The sequence below is a fragment of the Acanthochromis polyacanthus genome, chromosome 17, assembly GCF_021347895.1.
Source record: "Acanthochromis polyacanthus isolate Apoly-LR-REF ecotype Palm Island chromosome 17, KAUST_Apoly_ChrSc, whole genome shotgun sequence".
Lineage (NCBI taxonomy): Eukaryota > Metazoa > Chordata > Actinopteri > Pomacentridae > Acanthochromis > Acanthochromis polyacanthus.
Genome location: NC_067129.1, coordinates 20,054,927 through 20,071,785, shown reverse-complemented (window position 1 = coordinate 20,071,785; position 16,859 = coordinate 20,054,927). Strand labels below are relative to the sequence as shown.

Genomic DNA, 16,859 nt, shown 5'->3' with positions numbered 1-16,859 from the left:
GAAAAAGTTTTAGATCTTTGAGTTCATCTCATAAAAAATGGGAGCAAAAACAAGTGTTTCGTTTATATTTTTGTTGAGTGTAGTTGTTGACAAATATATAATCCATTCTAAATTGTTTATATGTTGCTTTTAAAGGCTAAATGTGTTTTTTTCTTTGTTGAGCTACAGTGGACCGACGATAAAATAAAGGCAAATCTTTGTGCTTAAAAACTAACTTTGGAAAATCATCCATTTTACTTGTGTGTTAGAGACTGCTAAAGTCTCATGTTAGTTTTAGATCAGCTAATGGAAAGACTGGACTTTGTCCACCATTGAATCACATCAGTAATTACGATTACAGTTAGGGATTTTACTATTGCCCCACATAAGGGCATGTGAGTTTTTCTTCAAACTAAAATTGGCTTAAACATTAGTGTGACATATTACCAGCTGTAGGAGGGTTTTGTGTCTGGTGCAAGTAAGTCATGGCATTTTCTGAATTGCAGATGAAAAGTTCAACAAAAGCCAAGTAAAATTCACATTTATTAGATTCTCTTTAAAGTCCACTGTCCAGCTCCAGTAAGACACAGACGCACCAAAAAATGGTACATTGTATTACATTAGAGTCGACAAAACTCCAATTTTTGAGATGACAGGTTTAACAGTATATAATCTGGTGTTGCGAGTGCTCTGCACGACTACAATGGCAGTGACATTATCAGCTGTCGTTTAATCAGTCAATCCTTAAAAACATGTCAGATCAGAAAAGCTGGCATGGCCTAAGAAGAATGCCCAAAACCATTATTCTGTATCATTTAGCATCCAAGTGTGTATAAAAATATCACAGTCTCTAATTACATAATGTCAGTGCAAGAATTACCCTTGTAGGTTTTAAAAAAGATACTTGAGGTATTAGTGAAATGAATGCAGACACATGCAACACATCTGTGCCAATACCTAGACAAGGATCCTAGAAAATACAGGCTGTTCAGTAAACATTCATTAAGTTAAATATAAATGACCTCCACTGAAGGCAGGGTATGCAACGAGCAGCACATACAATTTACTGTATCTTAAGAAAATCCTCCTATAAACTTAAAGACTTTGATGTTTGTGTATTTTCTTGAGCATACAGTTGTCATAAAGCAACTAAGTGTGACCACATGAAAGCAGTTTCTAGGCTGTGGTAATGGAAGAATTAAATGTTAGCTTGTGATAAAAAGACTGATCTCCTGCATTTTTGTGCTGTTGAATGTGAAGACTAGAGCTATGTGTGTGTGTGTGGCTAACGGATTATTAACTTAAAATGGTCTACTCACCCCGACTATCTACTTCAATCACCAGTAACGTGGAAACATATTTTAACATTAGCTTGTGTTTGTCTTTTTGTTTGGTGAGACTGGAGTTGTATTAATGTGCAGTATTCCGCCATCTAAAGTGCAAGAACACCATCTGTTGACACTTGGCTCTTCTCTGGAAGACACTTTAGTCCATTTTCTCTGCGATCCGTCCCATTTTGGTTCGCATGTTGCGCACGAGGAAGAACCCAACAGTAGCGATGGCCATTGTCACCTCAGCTACCCAGAAAGCCATGTCCCAGCTGTACTGTTTGGCAATAGTGCTGAAGGGAAGTCCTGCCATAAAAGCCCCCACTGTGACAGACAGAAAGATTGTTTAGTCATATGAAGGTATAGCAGCCAACAGTGTAATAATTTACTGATGATGTAACAATGCCTGAAATATAATAATGTTTGCACTTGACTTGATCAGAAATGTAAGAAAAGCTAAAAATGGAATAAATATGACAACAGCTCTTGACTGATGCCAGAACATTTTCACCAGTAATGTAATATAATTCAGGTGGGTCATCTATGTTTCTCAAATCTGATAATGTACGACTTTTGATAGATATTGTAATAATGTGTTCATATACAATCCATAGTTCTACATATTGTGTTTAAAACACCGTGATGGCTTTGGTATAAAGCTGTTCAGTAGGTTTTAGAGCAGTCATGCTAGCAAATGACCACGTTGTGAAGCAGTATTTGATGTGAGACAGGATCGTGCATTAGAGGTAGGATTTAGCGGCTTCTGTTGTAATTAAAGGCCGAATTAGGTTGAATTTTGTAAGTTAACTTTAATTACATTGGTTACCTTTTTGATGGGTTTTTTTTTTAACTGAGGTTGGAGTCTAGCACAACCTCAAGGTACTTAAAGTGAGCTACCATCTCCAATTCTTCCCAATTTTCTGTGTTCTTGGATGGGGAAGAACAGGAGATGGTGACTCACTGTAAAAAGCCGCAGTCATTCCATCGCTGTGCAATCTTAGAGAAATATTGATTCCTAAGAGTTGAGAATTTCAAATAATTTAAAAGTGCGTGCCTAATATATACGACTATGAATAGGATGATCCCAATGCCCTTGGGGGATTTTATAAAAAAAAGGTATTACTAATACAAGGTCAGCCCTTGGTCAGTCCTTTGTTTTACTGTGATGTTCATCTTATACGTCTGCATGGTTTTCTTTTATGTTTGGTACAACAGGTTAGCTTGTGCTAAATCTGTCTTATTTACTGCAATGTTGTATAAACCTACGAGATTGTATGTTCATTAGTATGCACAGTCCCGTTTAAAGAAATAAAATGAAATGAGCAATGTAAGCATTTTAAAAACAGATTGGTTGGAATGAATGAATGACTGTTAGGTTAAATGTAGATTTATACACCAGGACAGAAACTCAGAGACATGCAACTACATCCTGAACCCTAAGCCTTCTACTTTTCTCTGTGCACCACAGATTTCCTGAAAAACTTGTTCATGAAAACATCCACAATGCTATAAAAGTGCATGAAGCATTTAGAAAACTTCCATGTAAACTACATGACATAAACACACAGAACCGGTGCTAGTTCCGTCTGGTGATAAAGGGTTACTATGTCACTTTCAATGTGAAGTTGACATAATTCCAAACATTTTATAACATTTACTGTGAAGTTAATATATTGTCGGGCTTCATTACATTTAGATCAAGCTAAGTGCGCATTTACACAGCATTTCCTGTAAAATAATTACATTAATGAGTGCCAATGCTCAATCATGACAATCAGGGATTTTGGCTGGTCACCTGACTCTACAGCTTACCGTTAGCCATCAGAGCTACAACAGCATGAGAGGTTCCACAGAAATTAGAAGGAGCACTTTCACTGGCTATCACCCCAAACAAGGCAATTGGTCCGTAAGAAGAAAATCCAAACATAGCACCGAGGAAGAGGATCCAAATCTGTGAGGACAACATGAAAATTCTTGAATTCGTTCTGATGACTTACTTCGTGTTTTTCCATTTAAATGAAAGCATTTCTGAGCGTACCTCTTTCTCTGTCACCCCAATGAGGACAGACACAGGATGGATGATTTGGACCCAAAGAGGAGCCTCCTGAGCAACGACATGAACGATTGAAATACTTTCAATACTAACAAACGCGCACATTTCACAGATATTTGACTGGTAATAGAGGCAAATTACCTGAGGGATTTCAGGTGTGATGGTCACTCTAAAGAGGTACATGGACACATACATGCCAGCCATCATGGTAATGAGCAGGCCATGGCGAGGGCTACCGTGGGTGCCCAAGCCTTGCTAGAGAAAGGCAAAGAGAGAACCTTTAAAATTAAAAAGATATGCCCAGTCTGGGACAGACTAGCAACAAAAACTAGCCCGGGAATAATGATGTCAAGCAGCTAAAGATACACCAAATTCCAACTGACATATCTGTCAATCTGTTACTGTGCTTTAATTTAATTTTCACACAGTAACAATCATTAGTGCCTGTGACTAAATGTTTTTCTGCCTTTGTAGACACACTGAGTTGTAATGCACGAGTGTAAATAAACTGAATCATAATATTTTTAAATTTGCACTTATTTTTCATTAGACATTTCAGGTCGTTCATCAAGTTTTGTAAAAAGATAGTTCAATAAATGTGAACATTTTCAGAACGTATGTTTTTGAACTAAAACAAATGGGAAAAAATGGGTTTGTGGTTATTTACAGGTTAAAATGCTGTGAATTTACTAGTCTTGCCGCTTCACATCAAACTGGGCTGAATGTGGCCCCTGAACTAAAGCGAGTTCGACACCCCTGCCTTACAGGCTCTCGCCTAATGCACAAAGGAACTGATTAGTACCTAAAAGAAAATGTTCTAATTAAATGCTTACTTTATCCATTTATGGTCAAAGTTGGCAACCATTTCTAAAAACTTCTGAGAAATGCAGCATACACTTCTTTAACATTTGTGCATTGAGTCTGACAATTCAACCTGCAGTGGAAATCACCAAAGGTCAACGAAAACATTTAGTTGGTTCATTTAGCTAGTTCACAGCACAGAGCATGAAAGCATGGCAAAGCACCTGCTTGTTCCACTCTGATGTTTCTATGTATCTATACTGCTCTCCTGCAGACTGCTTAAATAAGTGTTATTTCTTAACCTATTTTGCAGAATCAGCCAGCAAAGTCTTTGTCTTTGTTTGGTGCCTTCCCTGCACCGTCGGCTGTGGGTTTTCTCTTTTATTGTGATATATGTTTTGGCCGAAGTGCAAAATATTTTCAGTTGTGATTGCAGCTGCTTCCTGCTACTATGGAGTTCACCAGCTGCAGTTAAGATGGTCTATTACCTGCATACAGACTACTAACACAAAAAATAATAATTCCCAAACTTCCTGACAACCAGTCTGTCTCTGAGCCCAGTCCTTCTGGTTACTCACCCGACATACAGCTCTGTCTGAGATGAAGCCTGCTGCCAGGCTGCCCACAAAACCTCCCACCTCCAAGGCACTCATGTAGGTACTGCCTGTTAGCAACACAGCTGATGTCAGCACCTGTAACCATCATACGATAACCAAGTAAGAAGCACCGCTTCATATGCGTACCCATGAGAACGGTCTGTCCTTTCTCCTGCATGAGGAACAGCTGTCCCCAGTCGGTAGCTGCCGTCTTCACTCCAAACACCACCAGGTACCCCAGGGACAGCACCCACAGGAAAGGTGAGAGGAGGAACTCCCTCAGGGTGCTCTCGCTGTTGCCTGGTGAGCACAGAAAACAAGAGATCTGTTATGTATGTAGCATAATCAGACTTATGCATGTAAAGCAAAACTATTTTTATTTTATGTTCCTCACAGCACGTCGGTCACATGATGGGGCTTAGTCCCATTTAAATCTGTAAGATGACATCTGCAGCGTGCTGTAGTCATGTAGTGATGCTGGCATTTTATTAAAATCCAGCTACCCACAGTGCCATCTTCTGGTGAGAGGAAGTAGAGCTCAGGGCTGGATCTCCATGGTCCTATTACTGTTAGAGGAACAGCTTTTCTTTTTAAAAACCTGAAAACTGTGACTGAGATGCTATCTCTATCAAAAGAGTTGTGCAGATGACTTAATGGCTGTAATTAAAAGGAAAGTTAGGTACTAAAATCCTTCTAATGTGTCACCACAGTTTGATCAGATAAAACATCTACGTTACAAATACGGAGACGGACAAAGTTGACAAGCTTCAAGTCAACTCGTTAACGGTCTCAATAACTGTACTACCCTACAACTTCTGTTTGTGCTTGTTTGATCCCATTTATTTATGTGTGAATCTTTCACTACTATCCATGTAATAAACACTAAGTTAGGAGAAGTAAATGAAGCTTTCAGACACCAAACAAAATTCTTCTGGGAATTTTTTGAGGACACGATGTCAATATTTACACACTCAGCATTCGGACATTCAAATGAAATGGCTGACAGTAAATGCAGTGACCTGTCTGATGAATAGACACTCTCCTTTTACACACAGCACTGAGACACTTTTGGCTGTTACCAGAAGTCTGTCAGACAAGTAGGCTCTTTACTACTCTCAGATATCACAAGTGTAGGTAGCAAAACTGAAGCACTGCTGGAATGCTATAACCCCTGCAGGGAATCACCATGTGACTGGCATGCTAAACATTTTCAGCGACACCAGGAGGAGCTCCTCTACTGGTTGTTTTGCTCACCTCCCTTCACCCCCTTCTTGGCTGCTGCTTCAATGCTGGGCAGACCCACATCTTTAGGCTCGTTCTTCACAAACACCAAACAAACGAATGAGAAGGCGGCGCAGAAAACGCCCGACATGGTCAGGATAGCCCTCCAGTCGTAGTACTGCAGGAGCACTGTGACCACGATTGGGCCCAGACTTCCAGCCAGGTTCATACTGCAGGACAGCACGGACCACCACGTTCCAAACTGGGAGGGCTCATACCACTGATTGAAGAGAGACACGGGACAAAACAATAGACAACATTTTTACCTAGAATGCGTGCAGAATCAAAGAATGCAGATCAATGTTCGTATTCATACACAACTATAACATACTGCTGATTTCCTCCCATTTGCTGAAGTAACCCACAGGTCATGATCACAAACATACTGCAGCACATGGATCAGTTTTCTTTAACCCTTTCATGCACAACATGGGTCAAAAGACACACATTTTCCAATGAATATGGGTTACTTTTGACCCATGTTATGCATCAAAGGGTTAAGGAGAATTTCAGGACAAAGTAGCAGAAATATGACAATAATGTGACCCTATAATAATAGACTTACACATTTTTATGCACTTTCTCTTTAAAAAAGTGCAGCACTGCCCTAATTTTTTCTCAAATTTTACTCCTCCTTGAGAAATGGCATCAGAGCCACGTGCCCTCATGATGTAATCCAGCTAAACACGGCCGTAAACAGGCAACATTCAAAGCAGAGAACCCTGTAACTTGAGAATCCATTGGGAAACACTTAAGGCAGACACAGGCTGATTTGCCACTGTGTTGATTAACACTGTGTGGAAGTTAACTCAGCGGTGGAACAGATTTTGAGCTATTAAAAGGTTTTAGAGAAAGAAAACACCTTTGCAAAAAGTTGCTGTTCTTCTGGAAAGGCCGATCTTCTATAAATACATTCTCTTGTAATCTGATGCCCCTTCAGTCACAGAACGCATGACAAATCCTATTTATTCCCCAGCTTTTGAACACTTTCTTAGAAGTGTTGTTGTGTCTTAGAGTAGAATGCATTATGGTTTGCTCACACATACGAACTTTGAAAGTACTTTTCAAAATTCAAACTATTCACTGCACTGAGACCTCAATGATCCCAGAATACACTTAAAGCAAATCCAAAAGCTATTTATATATGAGACCTTGCAGATTATTTGGTAATCCCTTAATTTCTCAAACCACTACTGCCGGCGGCATTACGACTCTTGCCTTGGATAATCAGTGTCTTGTACAGCTGGCTGATATCTCCTCAAAGCAGACAGTGCTACCTCTGGCCTAAAGGTCACAGGCTGACAGCACAGAACAGGATTCTTCTAAATGCAACCAAGAGACAGGTGCAAGTTCTCTCAGACTGCAAACATACACAATATGTCAAGCAGCAGGTGGTTTCCACCCCGGAGTGACACAGTTTCACTCGCTGCCCACACTAATCACAGGCACCACGAGTGGCCTGCACGCTGAGGACTTTACAGTTACACTGAGCTAACGATCTGTGTTTCTTATGGACAGTTGTACCTTGCGTAGCACCTTCCCACAGGGAGGCCAGCCACAGCCTTGTCCCAGACCATTGATGAACCAGAGCAGAGAGAACATGGACACAGTGGAGGACCAGGAGAAGACTATGTTGATGCCTCCGACCACGAAGAGACCGATGGAGAAAAGCCAGCGGGCGCTGATCTGATCCGACAGCACGCCGCTGATGAACTTACTGATGGCATAGGCCATGGTCTGGCTGCTGGTGATCATACCTGCAGAAACACAATGAAGATCAAAGCAACGCAAAAACAGAAACTGTACTACAGGAGACATGGGCTGCTTCTAGCTTTGTCTACATGGCAACGTGAACGATTAACAGTTATTCGATTAATTGCTGTTATCAATCAATTATGCAGACGATGAGGAACTGCATGTCAGAACATTTATTGTACATTAGCTGTAGTACTTCTCACTGTTTAGTGAAATGGAAGACTGCAACTCATTTGCTATGTTTAATACAGCAGCAAACCACGAAGGAGGTTGCTCAGAGTGCAGGCAGCTCCATGTTGGCCAGCAAACAGCAGCTAGCAATGGGCCACCATGACAGAGACTTGGAAGTTAATGGTTGCCACACAGATCTTGCATTATGATGATGGGTCAGAGTTTACTGAGACAGTCCCTACAATGGAGTGGCTAACGTAAACGAGCCGCTACAGGAGCAAATCTTGCGTTTGTTTGATTGCAAAAGGTTAGATCAGCTTAATAAAACAAGTCCACTGTATTTCATTCGTACGGACAATTTATCGATAACTGATTGATAACCTGGTCAACCATCAGTTAATAAATTACCTAAAAATCTACATCTCTATTTCCATCAAATAAAAATCACATCATGTAATTTCTAACCACATGGCATCAGTCTGTCCAAATTGTCACCCGCGTATTTTGGTGGAGAGTTTTCTTTGTATCTGTTATCTTTTACTTTCTCCCAGTTTTGTAATATCAGCTTCATAGAGAAGGTCACTTTCTATTATGTTTATTTCTTTGGTTTTCAGTAGCATCCATTTGCTTTCATTTAAACCCCTGGCTTTCTGTGTTGTTGTGCCCATAGGCAGGGGATAATAAATCCCACCTCTCATTCTGGAGCTCAGCATTTGTTTTGCTTTCATTTTGTTACTGTCCGGCTACCCTAGACAGCCAGGACTTAACACCCTCTGACTGTCAAGATTTGGCTCATCACCAATTTATAAATATCAACAGTCTTTGAGAGGTACTTTCAGCTTCCTCCAAACAACGTGCCTTATCAAGGTTTTGATGCAACCTCTCATATGGCAGCAGGGCAGCGTCAAGCTAATTTGGGCCAATGGTCCTCGGCTGGATACCCCCCCCCCCCCCCCCCCCCCCCACACACACACACACACACACACACACACACACACACACACACACAGCGCAACAGCGGCCACCAAGTAATGCAGCAGTCCCACCTTTCTACAACTTCTGGAGAGGATTGCCTTCTGCTCCCTTCTTTAGAGGTGGAACCTTTAATGCTATGAACCAACGTCCAAGAAACCCAGCATTCAGAACGAGACTAAGATATCTCAAAAATCCAACATTCGTGGTCCCCAGAAGGTGAATCTGATTGACTTTGGTGACATTTTACTTTGTCATGAGGTCGACATGTTGGATGTTTAGTGAAATCTTTTGACAACTGGATGACTTCATGACTTTTGAGACACATTCATGGTGGGCAGAAGATGAACCCTGCAGATATTTGTGACTCCCCTGTCTTTTCCAATAGAACCAGAATTAAAATCTTTCAGTCTGGGAAATGACCAAATGTACTGACATCCTCATTAGCCAAAGGTTTACTTTGTCTTTAATCAGTAAATGTCAGCATGCTAACACACTGAAGTAAGATGGTGAGAATAATTATCATTACACTTTTCACTCTGGGGATTTGTAACATGTAGACTTTAGCCTTTTAGCTCTAAGAAAGACCCCAACAGAGCTGCTAGCAATGCTATAATCTTTTCCTGTGTTGGATTACAGGTGGACTGCATCCAACACCACCCTTCGCTGTTCATTTCTCTTGAGTGGCCTTCTAAACTGTCCAGTCCAGTTTAGTGTTACGACTACTCTGAGGTCAAGTGAGTTTAAGAGATAACCTTGTCAGGCGTAGCAGCGGCCTAAACAAACACTTCACGTATCCAGGTTTTTGTTTGTTATTAGACAATAATGCATGTAATGTGCACTTAGTCAGTGGGAGGAGAGTGAAACTGACACCTCAGCTGACAGAATAATTCAGTTTTGGGTGAACAGCTGGTTTCATTTTTGTGCTCAGGAGCGTTTCAATCAAGCAGAATGTCTCAGATCCAGGGATTACTGTCAAAACTTTTCCTGAAACAACAGCTTGATTCAATTTTAAATTGTTGCTTATAGAAACGTTTGTTGAGTCAAACAAACAAAAAACACTCAGTTAATACTTCTGCCTTACCCAAATCATCTTTGTCCAGGTTTATCTCCTCCATCACAGAGGGCATGACGAAGGAGAAGGTCTTTCTGTTGAAGAAATACAGCGAGTAGCCGATGAACATGCAGATGAATATGACGACACGGTAGTAGCTGTAGCCTGTGGCCCCCATGGTTGCAGCTGATCCGACGCAAACTAATTTCTATCTTCAGTGGAGTCTTGTATTTGGGTCCTCTGGCATCTAGATTAGAGCCAGTAAAAAGTTGGCACTATCAAGCAAGTTGCTTGCAGCGGGAGATATGAAACGAGACGTATTCTGTGCTGGTAGACGAACTTTTATCAATGGGAAGCAGTCTTTACAGCAAAATTCCTGCAGGCTGGAGGCTCCGTCTGTCTGTGGGTCTGCTGGTCCTAGAAGGGAGGACAGAGGGAGGAAACCTCACACCGGCCTGAAAGTGAGAAGAATATAAACATTACTTAACATAGAGGAAATTACAGCAGGTCATTTCAGAAGTGCAGCACTTTGAAGCTTAAAGCATGCAGTGATTCAGCAGAAAAACGATAACAGAATGATATTCTGCTGGAATGGAACAGGGGCAGTAATACGATCTGGGGTTGCCCTCCATCTCAAGCCTTTTGTCCATGTTGGGGCTTGTGATGCTGCTGAGCCAGACCCTGGTGAGGTGCAGACCCTATGACCTCACCAGGTGCTGGTTCAGGATTAAAGTACACGTTGGACCTGCAGCTCAGATTCTTCTGCCATTCACTGTAATTCAGTTATGTCATTTGAATGCAAAGTTGTCCCTTTAACTGGCTTGTGGCTTGGAGGCTCCGGTCAGCAAGCCTAAAAATATCAGATGTCAGGAAACTTGAACTCAGCAGACTTGGAGTCAGTTTATTTTAGAATTAAATGACGCGTGAGGTGGTGATCTTAAAGTATCATTTGAAGTCAGATTTAGGGAATATTTTAAGTCCTGGTCGTGTTGTCTGTACACTTACTGATCATTTGCACGTGCTGTGAGGAACCATTTCACTCTCTGAACTCTGACTTGTGGCAGTCAAAGCGACAAACAACAGAACAAACCACACATTTGACCAGACAGCAGCAGTTTTGCTAACACTGACACGATTATCTTCAGAGTTAGTCGTGGCGAACTGATTTCTCTAGTATTTGAGAGCCATCCAGATCAATGTCTTAACTAATCGTGACATAAAGCGATGCTGTGGAGTGTCTGATACAGCAGTTTAATGCCTGTAAATCGCGTTACCTTTCATTCGTCCCTCCCGCTGATCACATCCATGCTAAAGGACGAGGCGCGTTCACGCATCTGCAGCTCTATGAGCGCGTCCCCGGGAAAGACGAGGGAGGGGGATGGAGGGGGGACTCAGCCGTCGTGGCAGAAACGCACGCACACACACACACACACACACACACACACACACACACACACACACACACACACACACACACACACACACACACACACGCACAGTCGGTGTGTCGAACAACCAATTACTGCATCTAATGCTGTCAAACAGTGTCCAGTAGAGGTCAAGCCTCACGCCGCCAGACTCCATAGAGAAACACGCGAATTTAAATTTGCCATTGCTCACCACACAAACCAGCTCGTATCCGTCATGATCTTGCATATTTGTGAATCAATTGGTCCTGCAGGATAATACGGCATAGCTGACATTCTATTATTATCCCAGTTTAGCTCCCGTTGCTCACTGCTGCACTCTACTGGAGGTTAAAGATTCCAGCAGAACTGAAATGACTGCTGCAGAACCAAAAGGTCAGAGGGTTAAAGGACTCCTCAGATGACCTCCCTAAAAATACGTCAAGTAAAAGGCTTGCATTCACATCCACTTATGTAAAATTAAAGTTCAAAAGTAAAAGTATTCACTCTACAAGTCCGCTTTTTGCTGTTGTCAGTGATCAAACTCAACCTATGCATATAAGGATAAGGATAAGGATAAACTTTATTGATCCTACAGTGAGGAAACTTCACCATTACAGCAGCTCCAGAGAAAAAGTATAAATGTGTAAAGTCAGTACAAAAAAAGAAATAAATAGAAAAAGAAAGACAGTGCAAAAATTGTGGATTACATTATATACAGATGATTTTTTTAAGTACCATGTAGAAGACTAAATACAGGAGGATGAGGTATCGGTTATTGCACTGATGAGGTATCAGTTATTGCACATAAGTAGGTGGATGTTTGTGTAAATTGAGGGGAGGAAAAAAGTGGAGCAGTAAACAGCATGCAGTGAAGTTTATAATGTGGCATTATATAGTCTGACAGATGCTGGAATAAACAATTTGCAGAAGCATTCCTTCCTACACCTAGGGTGTACCAGTCTATTGCTGAAGGCGCTTCTTAAGGAGTTCACAGTCTGATGTAGAGGGTGGGAGGAGTTTTCCATGATGGACGATAGTTTGGCCAGAGCCCTCCTCTCTCCCACCACCTCAATGGAGTCCAGGGGGCAGCCATAGACTGAGCTGGCTCTTTTCATCAGTCTGTTGAGTCTGTTTTTATCACGCTCAGAGCACCCACCTCCCCAGCACACCACTGCATCCATGGATGCCACCACAGTGTCATAAAAGGTCCTCAGCAGTGGCCTGCTCACACCAAATGATGCGAATCTCCTTAGCAGGTATAAATGACACTGACCTTTCTTATACAGAGAGTCAGTGTTATCTGTCCAGTCCGGTTTGTTATTTAAGTGAACACCCAGGTACTTATAGGTCCTCACCCTCTCAATGTCAAGCCCCTGGATGTTCAGTGGTGGAGTGTCTGAGGGTTTCCTGTGGAAATCAATCACCATCTCCTTTGTCTTGCTGGTGTTCATTTGGAGGTGGTTCTGCTCACACCAGTAGACAAAGTCCATGATGACCTTCCTGTACTCGCAGTCGCTCCCGTCTGACACGCATCCTATGATGGCAGCGTCATCGGAGAACTTCTGGAGATGGCAACTGTCTGTGGAGTAACGGAAGTCCGATGTATAGAGGGTGAAGAGGAAAGGTGAGAGTACTGTATCCTGGCGGGTCCTGTGCTTCAGACCACCATATCAGACACACAGTCCTGTAGCCTCACATACTGGGGTCTGTCTGTGAGGTAGTCCATGGTCCATGCAGCCAGCTGGTCACTGACCCCAGCCCACTCCATCTTCACCCTCAGCAGTGAGGGTTGGATTGTATTGAAGGCACTGGAGAAGTCGAAGAACGTGATCCTCACGGTGTGTCTAGTGTGTTCCAGGTGAGACAGGGATCTCTGCAGCAGGTAGAGGACGGCGTCATCCATCCCAATCCCAGGCTGGTATGCAAACTGCAGAGGATCCATGTTTGGGATCACCAGGGGGTGAGCACTGTTATCTAACATAATACAAATCTGTATTACAGAAAAGTTGGTAAAGTTATCATAAAATACCTGCACATTTTTTGATGCTCCTACAATTTTAGCATTTTTTTTAAAAAAGAACATTCTTTGTAATTTAATGTAAAGTGAATGTAATAACATAAAATATTAAATACACAGCAGTGATTGCTGTTGATGGCAGTGATATAATATAAAGAATAACATAAAACACTATAAATGTATGATGTGTAGTAAAAAGAGAACAAAAATTCATAAACTACCTGGAAAATACCTTAATACTTCTATAAAACAGAACTTACATGTACAAATATAGTAACTTTGTATAGATGTGATTTAACAGTTAATGTTTTTTTCTAAACAGCCTTCTTCAGCAAAAAGACCTGAAAACATTACATCAACAATACTGCACAAGTTCAATCCACAGTCATTCTAATGACTAATTTTATAGAATTAACAAATATTGTGCTTGAAAACAGAAACTCAAAAAACACAAACAACAAACACAAAACGTTTGATCTGGATTTTCTGAGTGACTATAAAAACTTCAACACCAAATTTAATCAGGCCTGAAACTTGAAAAATAAGACTTAAACCACTGTTCTCCCCATGTGAAGCACCTTTTGAACAAAAAATGGACAAATCTTGACAGGAGTCAGATAGTTGGTGGAACAAACTGAAAGAGCGGCGATACAAGCAGAAAAGAGAAGCTGTGTTTTCTTGTTTCTGCCACATCTTGAAACATTTCCACTCAAGCGCCTCCAGATGGCAGTGCTGAGTCAATGTATTTACGACTGTATTCTTCAGTGGCTGCAGCCTGATAATTCCCCTGGAGTAATGACTGCATCCCTACCTCTTTTTCTTTTTTTTCATTTAGTCATCAGGAAATTTATGTCTCACTGTGCACCAGATCAGCCTGTGTGAGGAGCTTCAGCCAAACCCACCCAGATCAGACTGTTTTAATGGTTGCTTGTTTACACATTTGCTAGTTCTCTGCTTGGTTGCTTAGTTAGTATTCTGCATCTCATTATCTTACATAGCACAGCATAACATGACATTTGATGGACATGTTTATGGAAATGCCTCGAATAAGTGATGTAGCCAGTGTATTTCACCATAGGTACCACAGGAGTCCACAAGTTTAGAGTGTCCAATTAACCTCAGCATGTTTTTGGACTGTGGGAGGAAGCTGGAAAAACTGGGGAAAAAAACACGCATGCACAGGGAGAACATGCAAACCCCATGCAGAAAGATCCCAAGAAGGCCAGGACATTCGAGCTGCAAGGCAAAAGTGCTAACCACCGAGCCACTGTGCAGCCCAACAAAGAAAACATAGCAAAGAAGTACAAATCAAATATGGAATCTTTTTCAATTTTCCTTGAATTGTTTCCCATTGATTTTCTTCAGTGCAACATAGCATGAAGTGTGGGCATGCAACTAAGTGCTGTGATGCAGAATTTGGCCTTGTCAGAGGTTCCTCATTCTTCTGCAATGCAGTTCAGCTCAGAATAACAGATTTCTTCAATAATTTGAAGAAGGCACACCTATTTACAATATCCTGTTGCATTTAATAGGTAGCACAGTCTTTCTATGTGAACATGAAGAGGAAGACTCTCTTGTAAAGATGGCTTTAAGACACATCTTGAAACTATGTTATGGGCAAATGTTATTTTAATAACAGTTCCAAATGCTTTGGAAGCTGGGCAAGTCTGGGTTGGAGTGTACAGTACAACTTGACAATCTGAGCAATAGTTTTTCAAGCAGCCGTGTAAATACCTGTAATTTCTGCAGCCAAGGCAGAGTTTGTCTGCACCACGTGTTTCCAGCCTCTTTGTGCCGTGTGAACAGTAGACTGCCATAGTAGAAGGGGTGTGGGCTGCCCACTGACATCAAACAGTTTATTACTTTCAGTAACCTCATTTGGTGTCATATTAGGGTTGTTCAAACAGCAATTTATTGCTATTTAGATGTCACACTGGCATTTTTTTCTTAAGCCTAAAGGCAATGCAGCATGTTTGCACTGAAACAGGAAACAGAAGACAGTCCACACAGTGAAGCTAATAAGTTTGCAGCACTCTCACAGGCCTCAGAGTATAAATACACTAAACATGAAACACGAGATCACAGAGCAGTTCGTCCAAAAAAAAAAGACACATCAGTCACCTTTATTATGCACCGTTGAATCAGGTTTGACACGTCACGTTAACACAAAAAAAGTCCCTCCAAAAAACTTAGTGAACATGTGATGCTCCTTGGGTTTACAAGACTATCCTCCTCCTCTCTGCATGCAGATCAAGTCACATTTTGATAGAAAATGTCTCAACAGTTTGCAGATGCACAATCTTCTTGACGGGTGATCATGACTGTAATCTTTAATCTCCGAAACTGATCATATACAGACATTTTATCCCAGTACATGACATTGTTAATGCACATATATACACATGATTCAGTAAGAGCGTGGATTTCCATTTGAGCTCATTTGCACCAGCATATCAGACAACATATTCATGTTGCTTTTGTGCTTTAAGTGGAGAAAACATCTCTACAAAGTCTTTGATATCTGAATAACATAAATACGTGATTTCTAGTTATTAAACCAAGCATCTGTAAAACAGTAATTCAACAGCTGTAAAGATGATCCACATCTTCAACGATACCACATGAACCATCAATATCCTCAAAAGTCTCACACAAAAAAAGCGTTGGGAAACCATGTTACCTTGGAGTTTTCAGTTTCCTCTGCACGGTGGATCCCTCTCTGTGCAGTGACCTTCGTTTGTAGACAAGTGACACCTCACTTGGGGTATTTGACAAACTGACACTCACTGATACAGAGTGTCCAACTCAGCTTGTCAAATACACTAAGTGGGGGGCCTGCTCTCTGGCCAGGTCAAGGATGGCTCTGTAAGAGAAATCAACAAGACACTGACACAGCTCCAAACATACATTATCAGAGACTGTACAGAAGAACACAATGTGCATCTTTCTCTTCTTCTTTTTAACATGTGGATATTTCCATTCTCAGCCTTTCAGCAGTGAAGTGTCAGTCTGTTACCTGCAGATGAGTCTGAGAGCAGCTCTCTTCTTTCCCCTCCTGAGAGATCACAATGATGACACTGTGTGCAAGACAGTTGGTTTGACCACTGAGCTTCAACGCGGCAAAGAGGAAGTCAAAACAAGGAAGATAAGTGCACAGCTCGCTCTCAGGAAATATGTGGAAATAAAGTGTCAACATGTCATGGTTGTGAAATGCTACTGAAGGCTTTAATGGCTCACAGTTCTTGCGATAAAGTCTCGCTGAGACACATTCAACAGTTTGGTTGGCCATTTTGTGGTGGTTACTGCAAAAAGTGCTCAAAACACTGTCGGTGCATTGGTGGAAAGAATTAAAGAACAAGGAAGTAGACTTTCACATTAGTTAGTGCAAAGTGTTTATGAGGAGATTATGAGGTCTGTAAGTGATTTTATTGATTCTATTTTAA

The 16,859-nt window shown here is 41.4% G+C and overlaps 1 protein-coding gene and 1 long non-coding RNA gene across 4 annotated transcripts; both read right to left on the bottom strand.

Moving 5' to 3' along the window:
• Positions 1–504: 504 nt before the first annotated feature.
• LOC110950617 (glucose-6-phosphate exchanger SLC37A4-like) lies at positions 505–11,726 on the bottom strand. Of its 3 annotated transcripts, XM_051937640.1 has the most exons (11): positions 11,611–11,656; positions 11,265–11,332; positions 10,021–10,445; positions 7,563–7,795; positions 6,012–6,258; positions 4,905–5,057; positions 4,740–4,825; positions 3,502–3,615; positions 3,346–3,411; positions 3,120–3,258; positions 505–1,631 (listed from the first exon to the last, which is right to left on the bottom strand). In XM_051937640.1, the coding sequence occupies exons 3-11, from the start codon at positions 10,166–10,168 to the stop codon at positions 1,465–1,467; spliced, it is 1,353 nt and encodes a 450-aa protein (XP_051793600.1). In that variant the 5' UTR covers positions 10,169–10,445; positions 11,265–11,332; positions 11,611–11,656; the 3' UTR covers positions 505–1,464. The 3 variants fall into 3 exon arrangements, with proteins under 3 accessions (XP_051793600.1, XP_051793601.1, XP_022049003.1); XM_051937641.1 differs by lacking the exon at positions 11,265–11,332 and having other exon boundaries at positions 11,611–11,726; XM_022193311.2 differs by lacking the exon at positions 11,611–11,656 and having other exon boundaries at positions 11,265–11,574.
• A 229-nt stretch (positions 11,727–11,955) lies between these two features.
• LOC127530614 (uncharacterized) lies at positions 11,956–16,477 on the bottom strand. Its single transcript, XR_007937262.1, has 2 exons — positions 16,097–16,477; positions 11,956–13,373 (listed from the first exon to the last, which is right to left on the bottom strand). It is a non-coding gene; the product is annotated as an uncharacterized LOC127530614 (long non-coding RNA).
• Positions 16,478–16,859: the final 382 nt, after the last annotated feature.